This window comes from Lampris incognitus, chromosome 8, assembly GCF_029633865.1.
Source record: "Lampris incognitus isolate fLamInc1 chromosome 8, fLamInc1.hap2, whole genome shotgun sequence".
NCBI classification, from domain to species: Eukaryota; Metazoa; Chordata; class Actinopteri; order Lampriformes; family Lampridae; genus Lampris; species Lampris incognitus.
Genome location: NC_079218.1, coordinates 1,344,028 through 1,365,871, shown reverse-complemented (window position 1 = coordinate 1,365,871; position 21,844 = coordinate 1,344,028). Strand labels below are relative to the sequence as shown.

Below are 21,844 nucleotides of genomic sequence, written 5' to 3'. Positions count from 1 at the left end.
CGCTTTAGATCATTAATACAAGTTTTTTTTGTCTATCGAAGACAAAATAGTTTGCTATAATAACTAGATAATAGAAAATTATACACAAATCATCAGTGCTTACAGACTAAAGATGTCTTCCTTCTGCATGAAACTGTTTTTAAGTATGTTGGACAACAACTTGTCCTAAATTTGGTCATGTTTTTAATACTTAACAGAATCGCACAATTTTTTGTGAGATGCAGCTGAATGGACAAGTAAATGTGGATCATTAAGACACTGAAAACATCGCAGTAATTTCTAACTCAGTCATCATCCGTAACCCAGCACAGAACTGACCAGCTCACTTCATCTGTACTTTGTACTGTGTGGTTTGCAGATGCATCAACATTCACAACTACAGAATGCCTGCACAGTTATCAGTATACGCTGCTCGCTCTCATTTTGACATGCTTTTTGCCATCACCAGCATTCTCAGAGGTAAGACATCCTCCACCCATTCACCATGACTCTGCATCATCCTCTGCCACAGATATGCCTCGTTCGTCGTTGAGTCCATCCACGCCACTTCTGCCCCATAACTTTTACCTGCACAGATCAGGACGGATGTTATAACTGTCAGGTTACAGACTGCCCATGAGGCGGTGATTGCATGTGTGTATTTATGTACGGGGAAAAGAACTTATGCATGGAACATTTGTGGAGGGGATGCAATCACAGCAAGACGGATAATGACCCCTCAGTGAAGTGTCAGCCTCCTACCTGTTCCAAGGCCAAGCCTAAGGCCCCCAATATAGTGATTATTCAGACGGTCGTGATCCCATACTGTGAGCTCCACACAGGCCTCTTTGAGGTCCTCTGGTCGGAAGCCATCATACACCATGGTGTGGTTGAACATGGGGTTGGTGGTCCTCTTCACCACTCGGGTTTTCTGTCGGCTTTTCCTGCTTGTATCAGGAAGTACCGTGCTGCAACAGAGGTTTCATACAGGAAAACAATGAAATTACATGGTCTGGGACGTAACGCGAACCCCTGCACGGGTCTTCTGGTCAAACGGCCTCAACATTTACACAACACGGTGTCTTACACATAGTGTCTTTACGAAAAGCGGGGGAACATCAAGCTACCAGAGAGTTGCCATTAATTTGGGCGTCTGGGTAGCGTGGCAGTCTATTCCGTTGCCTACTAACACAGGGATCGCTGGTTCGAATCCCTGTCTTACCGCCGGCTTGATCGGGCGTCCCTACAGACAATTGACTGTGTCTGTGGGTGGGAAGCCGGATGTGGGTATGTGTCCTGGTCTCTGCACTAGCGCCTCCTCTGGTCAGTGGGGGCGCCTGTTAAGGGGGGAGGGGGAAGTGGGGGGAATAGCGTGATCCTCCCACGCGCTACGTCCCTCTGGTGAAACTCCTCACTGTCAGGTGAAAAGAAGTAGCTGGTGACTCCACGTGTATGGGAGGAGGCATGTGGTAGTCTGCAGCCCTCCTGGATCAGCAGAGGGGGTGCAGCAGCAGAGGCCGGGACGGCTCGGGAGAGTGGGGTAATTGAATTGGTCGGATACAATTGGGGAGAAAAAGGGGTAGAAAAAAAAGAAGAAGAGGAAGCCACTAGTTTAACGATCTAAAATGATTAGACTGTGGTCTGTATGGTACTATCAGTAGTACAGAAGTAGGGGAGACTAACCATTTCACAAACGGGTCAATAATGACACCTCTGACCGGTGGAAGGTTCTTGCAGTCTTTCACCCAGATCTGCACCTCACCGGTCTCCATCTTGGATGTTTTCTTACCTACGGATGTCATATCACATTGAATGATCGTGTTAATCACCATAATACCACATGAAGGAGAACGGTCAGCGAAATGGAGAGGATGCAGGCTTACTCTGGGATATCTGTGGTAAAAACCGCAGCGCTACTCTCATCAGGCCTCTCTTGTCCGTTGCCGGGGAGAGCGAGGTCGTTCCGAGCTGTGACGAGACCTATGGGAACGGTGAAAGGTAGCGAGATGTCTCAGCAAACCCTTAGGGCACATACACAGGCGCTCGTGTGGGAATGCGGGGTCATTACCCTGGCTTTTAAGGTGTACACATTCATCTCTGTGTTGCTGAAGTCCCATCGTGACAAATCCACATCCACCTCTCCAAGGAAGGTATTCCGCCCGAATGTGTCATTGTGCCACACCGAGACGTTGAGCTTTTGTGTTCTCAACACCTCCATTGTGACTTTGAACTACAAAACAGGGCAAATGGGGGCATTAAAAGGCGGTAATGAGATAGACGTGGAAGAAGAAGTTTAACTGGTGTTTCATGTGGAATCTTTACCTGAAGAATTTCATTGTAGGTGGGATTCAGTGTCTTCTTTTTAACACTGGTCTTCCTCTTTCCCATCTTTGTTATGTCAGGAAGAAGATAACATTTTACATACCTAAAGATTAATTCAAAATTACATTCACAACCAAAGCAAAACGTTTAGGATGGGGTTACTACTGCTACAACTGAATCGCATCTTATTTGTATTCTACAATATTTGGATATAAGCTGCTGTCTTCATCGTGCCAGTGATAGAAATGACCGAAAAGGGACACCTGTCTGCATGCAAATCTTCAGGGTGGCCGCTTTAGAGGGTCCGTGCATAGAGAACTCTCTCTATACTTCACGATTAGTAAGTACAACTCTGATACTGCTTGATATTTGCATATATTAATGCAGGGCCCTTCAGTGAGTTGGGTCTTGGTCGGTTCCGAAAGAGATTTTTAAGAGTATGAGGGAAACCTGCCGTACATATCGCTGCTATCTCTTTGCCCAGTGCAGCGTAAGTGTTTCGTCTGCCAGTACCCCTTCAGGCCTACGTATTGAGCACCTACGGATCAGAGCGGCTCTTCTTGGGCTCGGCCACGGCCAGGTCATGGCAGTGGACCACGAAGATGTGGAACTCTCCCACTTTTTGGACATAGTTCACAGCAAACTGGATGGTGCCCTGGACTTCAACGTCACCAACGTCGACGGGGTAAAGGCTGCCCATACTACCGCTGATCTTTACATTAAAACAAACAAACAAAAAAACATTATTAGTGATATTATAATAAATAGCTTGGTTATGACTATGCCCCCCCCCAATTGTGCCCGTCCAATCACCCCGCTCTTCCAAGCCGTCCCGGTCTCTGCTCCACCCCCTCTGCTGATCCGGGGAGGGCTGCAGACTACCACATGCCTCCTCCAATACATGTGGAGTCACCAGCCGCTTCTTTTCACCTGACAGTGAGGAGTTTCACCAGGGGGACGTAGCACGTGGGAGGGTCACGCTATTCCCCCCCCCAGTTCCCCCTCCCCCCTGAACAGACGCCCCGACCGACCAGAGGAGGCGCTAGTGCAACGACCAGGACACATACCCACATCCGGCTTCCCACCCACACACACAGTAAATTGTGTCCGTAGGGACGCCTGCCCAAGGCGGAGGTAACACGGGGATTCAAACCAGCGATCCCCGTGTTGGTAGGCAACAGAATAGACGGTGACGCCACCCAAACACCCTAGTTATGACTATTTTTGATTCAATGTTTCTAAACCTTATAGGTGTGGTGCAAAGACTAATTCTGTGGTATAAAGTCAATCAAATGTGATGCCTGTGTCTATCTTATGTCGAGTCATAGCAGGAAGTTCCTCTCGTGAGTTTGAAGCCTTTACAGACGAGCATTTGCATCGTGAGTCATTTGCTGACTTTCCCCCTAAAACCTGCACAAGCTTGCGCATGTCCTGTCGCTGGAGCTCCCAGCGCAGTTTATCTGATGAGCAACTCTGCATGCAAGTTTATGTGCAAATATGCATGTGATGCACACCTTTCTGTGCAGCTGCAGCACAACATGGATCCCCGTGTGTGAGAGCTCTGTTGTGAGAAAGAGCTGAACTTTGCAAGGCAACTTGTTTGAAAGTTAAAAAGGTGTGTAAAGGTGTGATTAACTTGTCTGGGGGACAGACAAATGTTAGGATATACGCATTGCCAGATTGCTGTCTGGAGGGAGCTTTAATAAATATGTTTGGAAGAGAAATAGTAAGAATAAGTATCTAAACAGACATAAAGTGTTACAAGATTTTCAAAAATCAAGTGGACAGACATACTATATTAAAAAAACACAATATTTTTGATATTCTCATCGTGTTTCATTTGAATGTTGTGTGCTTCTCTAGAAAGAGCTTTAGGTCGCCTGCCCGGAGGAGACAGCTATGTCAAGAAATTGAGTTCTAAGCCAGTTTGCGAGGCCTGTTTTGTTGGGAAGGAGCTACGCTTGATGATAAGGAGATAACCTGAACAAAACTCTGCCCTTTAGCTAAGATTATGTCAATCTAAACCAATTTTGTTCCGGCTTCTTTACATTAGTTTAACTAAAATAGGTTTTTCTAACTAGCTCGCCTCTCTACAACAGTGTCCAAACAAAGCTGCTGAGTTTGCTGTCAGGTGGATGAGCTCATAACTACGTCAGGTAGATGAGCTCATAGTGTGACTATGAGCTCATTCAATTTTGCATGTTTGAGAAGAGCAACCAGTAAGCTGTCTGTGGTACTGTCCCAGTGTTAACGTGAGCGAGCGCCTCTGAAACTAGTCATACTTCACAGATTGCACCCAACTTTTCAAGACCCTTTTGAACCCCCCTTCCCTTTGACACACAAGTAGAGACACACATTGCTGCGTGCTTGACTGACATTTCAGAGTGGATGGTGACACACCACCTGAAGCTCAATCTGGACAAGACAGAGCTGATGTTCCTTCCAGGGAAAGGTTGCCCGCACCGAGACCTGGCCATCACCATTGACAATACCGTGGCGATGCCAGCTGGGACTGTGAGGAATCTGGGTGGGATCCTGGACGACCAACTGTCGTTTGCTGCAAACGTTGCATCGGTTGCTCGCTGCTGCAGATTTCACCTCCATACCATCAGGAGGATTCGCCCATTCCTCACCGACGAGACAGCACAGGTGCTCATCCAGGCTCTGGTCATCTCCTGGCTGGACTACGGCAACTCCCTCCTTGCTGGCGCCCCGGCGTCGGCCATCAGTCTCTGGAGCTTGTTCAGAAAGCTGCAGCTCGTCTGGTGTTCAACCGCCCTAAGTTCCCCACACAACTCCCCTTCTCATGTCCCTACACTGGCTCCCAGTAGCTGCTCACATCCAGTTTAAGACTCTGGTGCTAGCCTACAGGGCAGTGAAAGGAACAGCTCCTTACTATCTCCAGGCCATGGGCAAGCCCTACACCCCCGCCCAACCACTTCGCTCCGCTGCCTCGGGACGCCTGGTTGCCCCGTCACTCAGAGGCCCCTGCTGCCGATCGACCCGGTCACGGCTGTTTTCTGTCCTGGCCCCACAGTGGTGGAATGAACTCCCCACTGATGTCAGACACAACGCTAGTCACACTAGCACTTACATTCAAAGATAACATGTCAACCTACAGATCACATGATAACACCAGGTTTAACGCCAACATCCCATGATCATATGTATCTTCACCATCTAAAGCCACGTTTCAACCCAAAGTACCCGGAACTTTTAGTCCCAGGAACTACTTTTCAACCCAAAGTACCCGGAACTTTTAGTCCCAGGAACTACTTTTCAACCCAAAGTACCCGGAACTTTTAGTCCCAGGAACTATTTTTCAACCCAAAGTACCCGGAACTTTTAGTCCCAGGAACTATTTTTCAACCCAAAGTACCCGGAACGTTTAGTCCCAGGAACTACTTTTCAACCCAAAGTACCCGGAACTTTTAGTCCCAGGAACTACTTTTCAACCCAAAGTACCCAGAACGTTTAGTCCCTTGAACTACTTTTCAACCCAAAGTACCCAGAACGTTTAGTCCCAGGAACTACTTTTCAACCCAAAGTACCTGGAACGTTTAGTCCCTTGAACTACTTTTCAACCCAAAGTACCAGAAACGTTTAGTCCCAGGAACTACTTTTCAACCCAAAGTACCTGGAACGTTTAGTCCTAGGAACTACTTTCAACCCAAAGTACTCGGAACGTTTAGTCCCAGGAAATACTTTTCAACCCAAAGTACCCGGAACGTTTAGTCCTAGGAACTACTTTCAACCCAAAGTACTCGGAACGTTTAGTCCCAGGAAATACTTTTCAACCCAAAGTACCCGGAACGTTTAGTCCCAGGAAATACTTTTCAACCCAAAGTACCCGGAACGTTTAGTCCCAGGAACTACTTTTCAACCCAAAGTACCCAGAACTATTAGTCCTAGGAAATACTTTCAACCCAAAGTACTCGGAACGTTTAGTCCCAGGAACTACTTTTCAACCCAAAGTACCCGGAACGTTTAGTCCCAGGAACTACTTTCAACCCAAAGTACCCGGAATGTTTAGTCCGGTTCCCTGGAACTTAATTTAGAACCTGGTTCCTGTGCTGGAAACGCACTGAGTTCCTCAAAAGGTTCCTAGTTCCTGGGGAAAGTTCCTGCGGTGGAAACACAGTGGTGCCCACTAAAGACTGAGCTTTTTTTTTTTCTGTCTGCTTTGTTTTTCAAAAAACAATTTTATGTAGGCTTCTATGCAGCCTTGTGCATGACTGATTCACAGCCTCTAGTGTACTTCATGTGTTCAGCGATGATATTTCAGTGATGAGAGAGTTGTGTGTGGACATACAGAGGACATGCCAGAGGAGATGCTAATGTTAGACATGGAGCTCCCAGTATTTCTCCTCCAGGCCATGGTGTTCTCTGAAGTGCTGTCACTGTCCATCTAAAAGTGGGAGAAGAAAAAGGCAGCCATGACACCCTGTCCATCCAACTCTTCAATAAATTTCAAGCAAATGAGTCAGTGTTGCCAAAACAATATCTGAATTAAGCTGAGTTTCCATCTGACCTGTTTAAATGAATGAAACTCTGAACTCGGCCTACTTGTCGTACATCATATGTTCACACTTTCACACCCACGAGAAGGATGGACCAGCTCACATAAAGAATCGCTGATCGTGTGATTAAATTCTACTCACATTTCACATTTTTATTTGGCAAATGTGTTTCCATTTCAATTTATTGAATTTCTTTATTGTCAAATAGAAAGTTGAGCCACCTCAAGTGAGCATATAAACTTATGTGTACATTTTGGGGATTTTATTTCCATCAAGTTTTTTGAATTTGAAATGACAAAATTCACGTTAAAAAATGCATATGCGCTGGCTGGAAAAACTAGCAAAATCGGTTCACTGAAACTTTTTTTGTTATCAAAAATTTTTAAAAACTAAAATTGTACATCAATCTATCAAGTGCAGTTAAGGCAATGAACAAATCAGTTCGAGTACTACAGTCTAGCTGCTGAACACTGAGTGCTTTTGGTCGCACACAGCTGCGAGTACTGTGTGCAGCAGCCAGCTGACAGTAGTTTACCTCCTCTTGCTGGAAATCAGCCACTGGTTCATCGTGTCTCACCGGCTCTGGGTCAACAATAGAGAAGGCTGATGGCGGAATGGCAGAAACTGGAAAAAAGATAAAACACGTAATCTCTCCCAGTGAGTTATATTTGGTAACCCTCATCTTCAAATGAATCCCAAACATCAACATGTAAATGTCAACATGATTTCCAGGCCCAGCGGACGCATGTCGTGCTCTCATTTACCATCATCCACACTTCGATTCACTTGTCTTATCAGGGCACTTTTACTGCTTTGTTCACCTGTAAAGACAAATCCGTTTTCAAAGGGTAGGCTGTTAATTACGTGTCACTAACATGAGCTGTTATAACACACACCTCAGACACATTGTTATTACACATCACTAACATGAGCTGTTATAACACACACCTCAGACACATTGTTATTACACAACACTATCATGAACTATTATAATATAACACACGCCTCAGATACATTGTTATTACACAACACTAACATGAGATGTTATATTGTAACACACACCTCAGATACATTGTTATTACACATCACTAACATGAACTATTATAATATAACACACACCTCAGACACATTGTTATTACACGCCACTAACATGAGCTGTTATATTATAACACACACCTCAGATACATTGTTATTACACGCCACTAACATGAGCTGTTATATTATAACGCACACCTCAGATACATTGTTATTACACAACACTATCATGAGCTGTTATATTATAACACACACCTCAGATACATTGTTATTACACGCCACTAACATGAGCTGTTATATTATAACACACACCTCAGATACATTGTTATTACATGCCACTAACATGAGCTGTTATATTATAACACACACCTCAGATACATTGTTATTACACATCACTAACATGAGCTGTTATATTATAACACACACCTCTGATACATTGTTATTACATGCCACTAACCTGAGCTGTTATATTATAACACACACCTCAGATACATTGTTATTACACATCACTAACATGAGCTGTTATATTATAACACACACCTCTGATACATTGTTATTACACGCCACTAACATGAGCTGTTATATTATAACACACCTCAGATACATTGTTATTACACGCCACTAACATGAGCTGTTATATTATAACACACACCTCTGATACATTGTTATTACACAACACTATCATGAGCTGTTATATTATAACACACACCTCAGATACATTGTTATTACACGCCACTAACATGAGCTGTTATATTATAACACACACCTCTGATACATTGTTATTACACAACACTATCATGAGCTGTTATATTATAAAACACACCTCAGATACATTGTTATTACACGCCACTAACATGAGCTGTTATATTATAACACGTACCTCAGATACATTGTTATTACACGCCACTAACATGAGCTGTTATATTATAACACACACCTCAGATACATTGTTATCACACGCCACTAACATGAACTATTATAATATAACACACGCCTCAGATACATTGTTATTACACGTCACTAACATGAGCTGTTATAATATAACACACACCTCAGATACATTGTTATTACACGTCACTAACATGAGCTGTTATAATATAACACACACCTCAGACACATTGTTATCACACGTCACTAACATGAGCTGTTATATTATAACACACACCTCAGATACATTGTTATTACACGTCACTAACATGAGCTGTTATATTATAACACACACCTCTGATACATTGTTATTACACATCACTAACATGAGCTGTTATATTATAACACACACCTCAGACACATTGTTATTACACGTCACTAACATGAGCTGTTATATTATAACACACACCTCAGATACATTGTTATTACATGTCACTAACATGAGCTGTTATAATATAACACACACCTCAGATACATTGTTATTACACGTCACTAACATGAGCTGTTATATTATAACACACGCCTCAGATACATTGTTATTACACGTCACTAACATGAGCTGTTATAATATAACACACACCTCAGATACATTGTTATTACACGTCACTAACATGAGCTGTTATATTATAACACACGCCTCAGATACATTGTTATTACACATCACTAACATGAGCTGTTATATTATAACACACACCTCAGATACATTGTTATTACACGCCACTAACATGAGCTGTTATATTATAACACACACCTCTGATACATTGTTATTACACAACACTATCATGAGCTGTTATATTATAAAACACACCTCAGATACATTGTTATTACACGTCACTAACATGAGCTGTTATATTATAACACACGCCTCAGATACATTGTTATTACACATCACTAACATGAGCTGTTATATTATAACACACACCTCAGATACATTGTTATTACACGCCACTAACATGAGCTGTTATATTATAACACACACCTCTGATACATTGTTATTACACAACACTATCATGAGCTGTTATATTATAAAACACACCTCAGATACATTGTTATTACACGCCACTAACATGAGCTGTTATATTATAACACGTACCTCAGATACATTGTTATTACACGCCACTAACATGAGCTGTTATATTATAACACACACCTCAGATACATTGTTATCACACGCCACTAACATGAACTATTATAATATAACACACGCCTCAGATACATTGTTATTACACGTCACTAACATGAGCTGTTATAATATAACACACACCTCAGATACATTGTTATTACACGTCACTAACATGAGCTGTTATAATATAACACACACCTCAGACACATTGTTATCACACGTCACTAACATGAGCTGTTATATTATAACACACACCTCAGATACATTGTTATTACACGTCACTAACATGAGCTGTTATATTATAACACACACCTCTGATACATTGTTATTACACATCACTAACATGAGCTGTTATATTATAACACACACCTCAGACACATTGTTATTACACGTCACTAACATGAGCTGTTATATTATAACACACACCTCAGATACATTGTTATTACATGTCACTAACATGAGCTGTTATAATATAACACACACCTCAGATACATTGTTATTACACGTCACTAACATGAGCTGTTATATTATAACACACGCCTCAGATACATTGTTATTACACGTCACTAACATGAGCTGTTATAATATAACACACACCTCAGATACATTGTTATTACACGTCACTAACATGAGCTGTTGTATTATAACACACACCTCAGATACATTGTTATTACACATCACTAACATGAGCTGTTATATTATAACACACACCTCAGATACATTGTTATTACACGCCACTAACATGAGCTGTTGTATTATAACACACACCTCAGATACATTGTTATTCTTATTTTAAAACATCCCTGGATGAGTTTAATAAGCAAAAGGAACACTAGATTCCATTACAACTACAATTTGGTCTTTTGTCTCCTTTTTTTTTAAATTTGGATTTTTTTTCTCCCCAATTGTACTTGGCCAATTACCCCACTCTTCCGAGCTGTCCCAGTCGCTGCTCCATCCCCCAATCCGGGGAGGGCTGCAGACTACCACATGCCTCCTTCGATACATGTGGAGTCACCAGCCGCTTCTTTTCACCTGACAGTGAGGAGTTTCACCAGGGGGACATAGCGTGTGGGAGGATCACGCTATTCCCCCCAGTTCCCCCTCCCCCCTGAACAGGCACCCCGACTGACCACATACACACATCCGGCTTCCCACCCGCAGACACGGCCAGTTATGTCTGTAGGGACGCCTGACCAAGCCGGCGGTAACATAGGGATTTGAACTGGTTATCCCCATGTTGGTAGGCAACAGAACAGACTGCTACACCACCCGGATGCCCTCACAATTTGGTCTTTTAAATATCAACTGTCTTTGTGAACAACAGTACAACAGTTAACATAGACAGGACACTTACTTGTTGTTTGCGAGGTGAGGTTCTCTAGACTTTTAGATGAAGACATGGATGTGGGCCTTGAAGACATCTGTTTCAACGCTGATCTTAAGGGGCTAGAATCATCATCATAACCTGCCACAAACGACACACAATCAGCTCTGGACAATACACCAAATGTGACGTTCCACAACAGTTTATTCACTAAAGATTTCAAAAGTATAATACTTGTATGTCAGTAAAGGGGAGAAACAGAGTCTATGTGAGATGAAATGTTCCAAGTGTTTCCATAAATTTCAAAGACTAACTGACTACTTCTTGGTAAATGAGTCTCAAACTCCTACCCAATACCAATGAAGTCTTCCATGAGATGTCCTTAGAATTCCATTAAGTTTGAATTAATAGCCGTATTCTTAATGCCCAGGTGAGTTTGACTCATCATACTGATATTTAGAGCACATGATTATGCCGAAATCCCCAACTACTGGGGAATGTGCATCACCCAGGGGGTGCTACACATTGGTGGTGTTTGAGGAGAGTTTCCCCCCTTCACTGTGAGGCGCTTTGGGTGTCAAGATAAAGCGCTAATGAAATGCAATCCATTATTATTATCATTATTATTATTATTACTGCATCAACACCCCCTCAACCAATAAAAAACTGTTTTCAAAATGAAAAAGTACATTTAGCTGTTAGTCATATTAAGATAATGAAAATGGTCTAGAATGACTTCAGTTAGAATAAAATGGGAATTAGAATAATGTATATCATATATACATCAGGTAAGAGACAGTTTAAGTCTTTCGATAGTTAACTAAAAACTGAAACTTGATATTAAAGTGAGCAGGAATTAGGAAGGCAATCAACTCATAATGAAACACCGAAGGGGAAAATGAGAAGCCCCACAGAAGAGATGGGGAGTCAGGATTTCAGCAGCTTGATAACAAGTTGCCCAACAGGATGGATGCATACCAGCTCTCAGAAACACCATATTTGCTGTGATTTGAACGTGTTAAGTTTGAAACATCTCAAAGCTACAATCTTGAAGATTATCGTTTTTAACTTACTGATGCAAAAGGGGAAACTGATAATTTGTCAGCACCTTCTCTACCACCATCAACTACAGTCAAGTCAAGTCAATTTGATTTGTATAGCCCAATATCACAAATTACAAATTTGCGTCAAGGGGCTTTACAGCAACACAACATTACACAACATCCTTAGACTCTCGCATTGGATAAGGAGCAACTCCCTGAAAAAACCTTAAACAGGGAAGAAAAAATAGGAAGAACCCTCATTGTCTTAAATACATCAGCAATCAGTAGTTAAGTGTCAGATGGGGCATTGGTTTGCTTATAAATCTTCAAGGTTGTAGCTTTAATAAATCAGAGCCTGTTCTAATAACAGACACTACTGATAGGGTTGACACGATTGGCTTCAACAATCGAAATCTTCACTGTGAGTAACAACTCTAAATCTAATCTAGAGGGAAAAAAGATAAATACAAGGAAGAATTATAAAGCTCACTGCCTGAACTTGCCCGAGATTGAGACCAGACCATGGTTTCTCTTTCCTGGCTGGAGCCATTAACATTTTGCATGACCCAAGAACCGATCCTAGATTGATTCCCTTCGATGGTACTCTTGCCATCGACTCCCTCACAGTCTCTGGGAGGACTCTGTGGTCTTTGCTCTGTACCAACCAATGCACCAGGAGCTGGAAGTTTCCCATCTGACTCATTGGCAGTTTTTTCTTGGTGAAAAGGGGGGAGATGAGCGGTTTCAGGTGCCCCAAGAAAATGCTGATAGTCTTGAGGGATGAAAGATCTCGCAAATCGGGTAAAAGTGCCTGCCTTTTTTGAAAACCCTGATAATTTTTGTTTTTTAAATTCTTTAGAAATTGGTTGTCCGATTTTATCAAATTCTGACACCTTTCTGCATTGTTGTTCAGCGGAGGAGTTCAGATGAATGTGCTGTTGACTTAGGATTCCAACATTGGTCCCTCTTGCTGACTGGGTAAACAGCTGTGCAGAGTCAAGCGAATTCTGTTCAGAGATATTTTGGGACAGCGTAGGGTGATGATGCACATAATTCTCAGGTTGTAGTTGTGGAAGGCTGGATTTTACTTCTGTACTTGGTTTAATGTCCATTAACCCAGACCAATTTGCCTCATGTGAGGGACTTTTTCTCTGTCTAGTTGCAGGAGTTGGCCTCCCTGATTGTTCCTCATGGTCTCTTCCTGCGGAGGCAATGTCTATCAGAAAGGTTTTCAAGGGAGAATCTTCCAGTCTAGATTCTCTAGGCAGGGCTTTTGGATGGCATGTCTTAGATGGGCTTCTCCTGACTTCATCATCTGTTGAGTCATTTGATTTTGGAGTGTGTGTTGGACTAGGACTGAGAGGCCTTTCTTGTCTCAAAACCGAATCAACTTCGGACTTAAGCTGCTGACAAGGTGTTTGTGCAGTAATGCTGTAACTACTCAACTGCCTTTTGTCTAAACTCTGACGGTGAAAGCCCTTGTCAGTCATAACTTCAGAGTCTGAGACAGCATTACACATAGCTCTGCTACTTGAAGATTGTTGCAGATCAGAGTGAGGGGCAACTACTTTATTTTCAAGGTGCACAGACGTCTCTGAACTTGATCTTGATTGTACTGGACTGACTGAGAGCTCCTTGACTTTTCCAACAATGATCTTGGGTCCTGAGTATTCTTTCTCCCAGAAACACTTTAGGTCACTGATCTTTGTGGTCCTGTTCTCTTGCAGAGATTGCCTGGGGAGGGGAACTGGGGTGTCCTTTTTTTGCTCCTGTGTGTTATTATGGATGTCTTGCTCTGGCAGTAAAATCTGAGAATCTGTTATTGAACCTGTTAAAGAGTCATCTGTCTCTTCACAGATGAGAACTGGAAAAGCTCTGTACGTAACATCCTCTTTTGGAATATGTAACAGGAGGGGACTTTCAGTCTGTGGAGGAGAAATCTCTTCACCGGACTGGGCAGCATTACCCTCAGGTGAAAGATGATCTACCAGTTCTGTTGTAGGTGAGAGGTCATTGTTTTGACTTTCCACAAGAGGGTCAATCTGCTCATTTTGTGAGCCATGTGTGTCTTCTATTTCTTTATTGAGGCTGTTTCCATGCCTTGCCTGGTCTCTAGTGAAGATTACTTTGGGACCACTGTTTCCTCTCTCCCAGAATGCTTTTAGGTTGGATAGAGTCTTTGAAAACTTTGCAGCTCTATCTATGCTCTCTGTTGGCACCTGGTGAGATTCTGAGTCTGAACCTAGAGAGGTCGAGATTTCTTTAAATGGGGTCTTTTGTAGTGCTGTGAGATGTAATGCTCTGAGTGCTGTCCCAGTAGCTTTATCTTCACCTTTGACATGAGCAACATGTATTTGACTGTCCTTGGTAATATCTGTGGCAGATTGGGAATAATGGAGTTCCAGGACATAGTCATCCAGTTCCTTTTGCTTGGACAATGTCACCTCCTCCTTGTTTGGACTCTGTAATTCGGTGCCTTTCTTGTTGACTTCACCTCTACCAAATATTCCAGGCAGCCTTTTTTGTGTCTTTGGTGAAACACCATGCGACAGACTCTGTTTGATGTTATTACTTAAAGTCTCAGTATCTGAGCCAGCCTCAACAAAAATGTTAGGTTTGTTGGTGGATTTCTGAAGCAGCTTTGGTTGTGGATTGATGCTGTTTCCAAGACCCTGCCTGAGCCAATCTGTGTCAGTTTCTTTACCTTTAGAGTGACCGTCCTCTTCAGGCCCTGTCGCCTGATGAACAGGCTTACCTGGCGCCTGCCCAGTTGAAAGGTTGGACACTTGAGGATTAAGAAGCTCGATGTGACCTTGTTCACATGGACCTGCAAAGGAAATAAACATCTCTTGGATCACCCCAATATCCTATATCTATGGTATCAAAGAAAAGCTATCCATGCAGGATTTTTTGAAGGATACATTTTTTGTCTTTGGACTAGAAACAATATCACTCTTAATTTTACTGTCATATTTCAATTAGAATTCCTGCATGCAACATAAGAGATCAACAGAAAAAAATCAGACATTTTGACAAAAATTAAAGTGGCACTTTCACTTTGTCTAATTTTATTAAATTTTTATTGGGGGGAGGGGATTCCCCCCCCCCTTTTCACCCCAACTGGATCCAGCCAATTACCAACTGTCCCAATCGCTGCTCCACCCCCTCTACTGATCCGGGGAGGGCTGCAGACTACCACATGTCTCCTCCGACACATGTGGAGTCACCAGCTGCTTCTTTTCACCTGACAGTGAGGCATTTCGCCAGGGGGACGTAGTGCATGGCAGGATCACGCTATTCCCCCTGGTTCCCCCTCCCCACTGAACAGGCGCCCCTAACGACCAGAGGAGGCGCTAGTGCAGTGACCAGGACACATACCCACATCCGGCTTCCCACCCACGGACATGGACAATTTTGTTTGTAGGGACGCCCAACCAAGCCAGAGGTAACACGGAAATTTGATCCAGCGATCCCCATGTTGGTAGGCAATGGAATAGACCACCACGCTACCCAGACACCCCCTAATTTTTTTTTAGGCTGTATCAATGTCAGTCCTTGTTAGTAGACTAAAGTTGACCAGACTAGATGGCCATTTACCTTTGGCAGTGACAGAATCAGTTTAGTAATCACGGATTTGTTAGACATTCTAAAGCACCAATACTGCCAAAGCATTGTCCCAATGTCCCAGTAGTGCAAGAAAAAACCAGTATTCAGTAAGCAACAGTTGAACATAAAACTATAATCAACAACCTCTGAGCATTTGCTTAAGCATGAATATTAGAACGCATGAACATTTCAATTGTGAAAAATTATAAACTGGATCAGGTTAACATACTGGCATATTTATTGATCAAATGTTAATGCTGCTATGAGTAGTTTTTAACTGATCATTTTTAGTCTCAATTTTATTTTGATGCCTCCGTATGACCATACCAGAGGGAGAATGTTGATCTTTGTGACAACAGGTAATGCTTATGCAAAATTAAGTTGTTCTTCCATGACACACTGCTGCTTTTGTCCACAAGGGTTCACAAAGTAAATAAAAGTCCAAAACTCTTCATAGCAGCTTTAAATTAATTCAGAAAGGTTTGTTTTCTCATGTCTACATATTGAAGTCATCAGTTGCTTGCTTGTTAGGTTCTTTGATTGGTGTTAAAGGTACAATCCGCAATCGATGCACACAGTGGCTGTCCACTCCACTTCCGCCACTGGTTTTGTCAGACTTCATAAACGTTGCTAGCTTTATTACTTTGACTGAGAAAATCAGCCAGTGCCCCATCGTTTTTGATTCCTTTCATGGCTTTCTGTTGTGTCTGCTACACAAACAAATACACAAGTTTGACCTGATGGCAAGATTTGTAAATTTTCTTGTTGTCAGTAGACCACTCGTGTTGTCGCAGTCCTCCACATAGCGATGGTGGTGTATACCATTACAGATTGTACCTTTACTGTCTAACTAATTGCTTGATTGTAAGGTTTTTTTTGACCGGTTGTCCTGTTTTTTTACGACTGACTGATTGGTTTACAAGGAAGTTCTTACCACCAGGAAGCTGGTGAGGGCCAGTATCTTGGTTATGGACATTTGGCTCCCTTTCCCACCTGGAACCATCTTCAGCTACATCCAGTTTATTTTGTTTAAGTAGCGGTCTATGTATGCCACCAGCTATACTCCTCATATTCACAGTGTTGTTTTCCTCCTCAGAGGGAATGACAGAGTCCACATCAAGCAAACTGTGCTCTCCTAGCTCCTTCCCATCCTGCCACTCCATGCTGCTCTGGCCAACTGCAGAGCAGAACCTCACATGTTTTCTGTCTATCCAGCCTAAGGCTTCTTTGTCTGTGGCTGAGGTACTCTCAGTGGGAGATCCCAGGTCTACCGGACTCTGGGAGGTCAGCCAGGAGTAGTGAGAGTCTGTGGAGCTAGAGCTGGACATGTGTTTCAGTATGCCCCTTGGTGTGGTAGAGTTTGTCTGTCTACCTGCAACTACCTCAAATTCTGATTTAATCTCCTCCTGAGGTCTGTTATTGCTTTTTCTCTTTTGGGGCTCAGGCACATGTGTGTTCAGGGTTACCGGACTGTCTTTAGGGTGGCCTTGTTCTCGGTTAGCAGTATGAGAACTGCAGTAGTCGGACGATAGTAAAGGTTCTGAAAGAAATGGAAGAAATACAAAATAGACACATTTATCACTATTTCAGTCAACAGTGTACAGTTTCTTTTTTCTTTTCCATCTCCTCAATGACCATGCTCCATTATACAATGATGCAATCTACCATCTTAATGCTCCTCATCACCTACAACTTCCTCTGCAGTCTCAGACCAGCTAAATCCTACTTCCCCAAAATGTTAGACTTCATACCAGGTGTAAAAAATGGATAATGTACAGTCAAAAATGGAACAACTTATGGTTGTGCTGTCCTTCTTATCAGCCAAATGGATCATTCTAATGAGCTGGAAGCAACAGAAACCAAACTGTTTTAGAATCAAGAACGGGTTGACAGACTTATGGACTTGCTATCGGCGGAACGATGGTGTCAGTACTCCAAGAGTATGATAATGGACTTGATGGACCCTGGCAATGTATAAGGTCTTAACTGGAAAAAGGTTAACTCATGTCCTGGAGTGTTATAATTTATTCAGAAGCCTGTAAGAGTTTTAATTTGTATTATGAATTTAAGTTTTGTATTTTGCTTGATCTTATTTCTTATGGAATAAATAATGTTCCTCCTTGAATTCTATATAGTGATTTGAAAACCCCCCCCTTCACATTTTTCTCCTTGTCGCTTGTATTATTGTGATTACTGCAGTTTCTCTTTTGTTCCCAAAAATTATTGGGAAAAAAAAAATTATTAGATTAGAATTAGATTATTAGATTAGATTAGAGTCAGATCATGATGGACAGGCCTTTGTGTGGCGAGCCAGAGCGTCTAGAATGACCTCCCAACGTACATGAGAGAAGTTCCCACTCCCTGAACTCTAATAATCATCAGCTAATAAAACACTTTAATACTCCTATTTCTGCAGCTCATGCAAACTGCCTTTTACTATCGTAAATATGATTATAATGTAGTAGCTGGTGTTTCTGTAAAAATCACTTTTTTTTCAAAAACAACTTTGGATCTCACTGCCAATAAGTTGGGGGATTTCTGCACCTTGCACATTAGTAAGTCTGATTGTAATTTCTGAAAGCCAAGCTGCACCCTTATTATGGCAACATTAAAGGCTCTTTATGTAGCGCTCAAACGTCTTGCAGCAGATAGAATGGCAAACATTATACCCCATTTTTGAATTAATCATGCCTTGGTCTGGCTTATAGTCTGAATATATGTCTACACAAATACACTAGGCAGTTTAATTTGATACAAATATCAATAATAATTATGTCCATTGTCAGTATTAGCATCCAGGTTTTGCATTTTTTTCTTATAATTTTTCATTCAAAAACATTTGTCTATAGCTCCTGTGAAATATTTTCCGCAGGCACAAGTCATGCAGAAAAGATTATGTCTCTGGAATGTATTCCTATGTAATCCCTTTGGAAGTTGGGCAGCCCCATGTAAGAATGTCCTTCACCTTGACAACCCCTGGGAAAATAGCCTCAGTCCCCTTAGTTCATTGGCTCATTTCAAAGCAATTTCAAGAAAACACACACCGAAATGGGGGGGGGGGTGGCAAAAGATATAGATTAATTAGCTCTGGTTACAGAACTTGGGTCAACTTGACTTCAATATTTTATGCACACGATCGGAGATTTCGTGCTTTTTAAGTTATAAGATATGAAACCAAACTATTGACGGCTAAGAACCTGATTAAATGCTTTGGGTGCCTAGAAAAGTGCTATATAAATATAATAATAATAATTATTATTATTAAACACAAGAGTTTCACCTACTGCCAACTGTTTGCAAACTGCAATGTGGTAAAAAGACCACAAAGTAAGGACAGGCTCAGCTTATGTAGTATGTGCCATGTATGAAAAGTTACATGCTAGGGACTGCCATGCAGCAAACACTCATGCCAGCAATCTGTTTAAAGGCAGAGACAAGAGAAGAGCAGCGCTCCCACATACCAGTGTGTCAACGGGATGGTGTTTACTACACTTACATTGGTCTGCAAGGATCACGCTCTGACCATTTGTCCGTCAAGTCATCCGCTCCAATAAGGACATTAGACACGATTTGTTACAGCAGATCACGACAAATCAAGTGGAGCACTCACCATCACAAACTGTTTTTATAACGAGTTAAACCTCACCTCCATCAAATGTCTGACTTTGTTCCAGTGACGTGTCTGCAGACTGGCTCTGCTTGTCCAGCACACTGGTAGGTGCAACAGGCTCGCTGTTGAAAGGATTCTGTCTTTGCTTTGGTAAAGAAGGCAAAGATATTGAGCAACATAATCAATTCGTATTCTTGATACATACATTTTTGTATGCATTGATGACTTTGCTTCACCTTACCTTTGTAGGTGACTGTAAAACTGGTTTGAGCACCTCTTGTGGCTTTTCATATGGATTCCAAATGTTATCTCTATTACAATGCACAAGGAAAATTAAAATCAAGATAAAGCAGACAATTTCTGCATGCATGAAATGAAATATGAAGATTACTATCAAGCAAATTGTTTAGTCATCTGTACAAATTACAAGTATTTTGGCCGAGGGTCAGTTCTCTTGTGTAGTCTTATGCAAAGTGGAGCAAATTAACCTCTCATCTCACACACACAAACAGCTGCTGGCACGAGCTGCTTGCTTTTAAGCACAAGTGTTTTCAAATAACCATGGTTTGCTGCATAAAAGCCATAGAGAACTGACTTGCATGACTGAATATGACCATTCCTCAGAGGCGTGGAAAACAATACCATGTGAGCTCTGACCTTCGAGCAGATTACCGAGAACCTGAGGCGCCAATTACTGAGTATAGATTCACTGTTTGCTCGACTCCCTTCAGAAGCAATTATACCATATAACCTGCTCATATGTTTACTTGTACGACATGTGGTAATGCTTGAAACAGATGACAGGAATTCCCTTTCTCTTTTTTTTTCCTATGGCGCCACGCAACTGCTGTCGTGGACTATGCGTCGCAAATTGTGGTCACTCACTAACAGACAACCTGAGAGTGACGCTTAGTAGGGACGTTTTAAATGTGTGCTTGTTAGTCTTTGATATATTAACTGTATGTATTTCGAGCGTCCGGGTGGCGTGGCGGTCTATTCCATTGCCTACCAACACGGGGATCGCCGGTTCGAATCTCCGTGTTACCTCTGGCTTGGTCGACATCCCTACAGACACATTTGGCTGTATCTGTGAGTGGGAAGCCGGATGTGGGTATGTGTCCTGGTTGCTGCACTAGTGCCTCCTCGGGTCGGTTGGGGCGCCTGTTCGGGGGTGGAACTGTGGGGAATAGCGTGGTCCTCACATGTACTACGTCCCCCTGGTGAAACTCTTCACTGTCAGGTGAAAAGAAGCGGCTGGCGACTCCACATGTATGGGAGGAGGCATGTGGTAGTCTGCAGCCCTCCCCGGATCAGCAGAGGGGGTGGAGCAGAGACCGGGGTGGCTCAGGTACAATTGGGGAGAAAAGGGGGGGAGGGGACAAACTACATTTCAAAATTTCTCGGAATAATGATAAGCTAGCTAAAACAGAAGGAGTCTCTGTCTCTGTCCTTTGATTTTCTCAGCAACCGCTCATACGATCAACTTCACACTTGGCGGGTACCCTGTGCGTCTGGGCGGTTTCATGCTTGTTTTCTTCAAATAAATGAAATAAAACCGCTAACACTGAGCATTACAGCTCCTTAAATTCTTCATTCATGCAAGGTGGTGTTCCTGCAATGCATGGTTGATTAATTCATCAAAATCACTATTTATCCAGGTAGGCTATATGTTATGCGCTATATGTTGTGTAAGATGGTTCGTACAACCTCAGTAATAAAAGGAAACAAACTGCCCTTGTAGCTTGTGTTAAATCCCTGGATTTCATATAACGTCATACATCTCTGGCCTTCTCCAGCTGTACACAAATCTCTTTGTGCAAACCGGTCGCTAACAAGCAATAATTGAGTTTGAGAAGGGCTGAATTGCTTCACAGAAAGAGGGATGAAAGCTCCCTGTTACGCGAAACACATCTTCTTACATCATCACAATGAACGGATGAAGGCTGAAGAATCTCACGAGCATTTCAGATAGCCAGATAAGCGATGCCAAAAAGGTTTTCCTTAACAGACAAGGTTGCATGAAGTCAGCAGCCAGAGTACCCCCACCTGTGCTGCACAGCGAGTCCCAAGTCAAATCTCAATTCCCTGGAAAACCCGGCAATTAATCCGTGCAGGAGAGATGACACGGACACACTGTAAGATTCTGTCAAACGTGCAAACGTGAACAGCAGCAACATCTACTTAGCTGTTGACTGGTTGGGGAATTGCATTGTGTATGCACTGTTTATTCTTTTGAGGAATGTTTTCGACAGGATTAGTGAACTTGTTTAATCCGTAGTTCAGCTGCCTAATGTTCTATCCGATTACATGTAGATTAAGCAACAAAATTTTTTTTAATCAGTCACTAAGCTG

General features: G+C 42.4%; 1 protein-coding gene across 4 annotated transcripts in view; it reads right to left on the bottom strand.

Moving 5' to 3' along the window:
* Window positions 1-216: 216 nt before the first annotated feature.
* Window positions 217-21,844, bottom strand: part of sytl2a (synaptotagmin-like 2a) — a 42,539-nt gene continuing 20,911 nt past the window's right edge. The window contains exons 5-18 of one of the 4 annotated variants that reach the window (XM_056284727.1): window positions 19,734-19,803; window positions 19,529-19,637; window positions 14,981-15,103; window positions 11,264-11,374; window positions 7,586-7,642; window positions 7,357-7,445; window positions 6,614-6,709; window positions 2,844-3,013; window positions 2,302-2,404; window positions 2,048-2,209; window positions 1,863-1,959; window positions 1,663-1,768; window positions 742-947; window positions 217-567 (exon numbers count right to left, since the gene is read on the bottom strand). In XM_056284727.1, the coding sequence (XP_056140702.1) occupies window positions 419-567; window positions 742-947; window positions 1,663-1,768; window positions 1,863-1,959; window positions 2,048-2,209; window positions 2,302-2,404; window positions 2,844-3,013; window positions 6,614-6,709; window positions 7,357-7,445; window positions 7,586-7,642; window positions 11,264-11,374; window positions 14,981-15,103; window positions 19,529-19,637; window positions 19,734-19,803 (1,648 nt within the window). In that variant the 3' untranslated portion in view covers window positions 217-418. Of the gene's footprint in view, window positions 568-741; window positions 948-1,662; window positions 1,769-1,862; window positions 1,960-2,047; window positions 2,210-2,301; window positions 2,405-2,843; window positions 3,014-6,613; window positions 6,710-7,356; window positions 7,446-7,585; window positions 7,643-11,263; window positions 11,375-14,980; window positions 15,104-16,816; window positions 17,236-19,528; window positions 19,638-19,733; window positions 19,804-21,844 lie in introns of those variants that run through there. The other 3 variants (XM_056284728.1, XM_056284729.1, XM_056284730.1) reach the window with 3 other exon arrangements.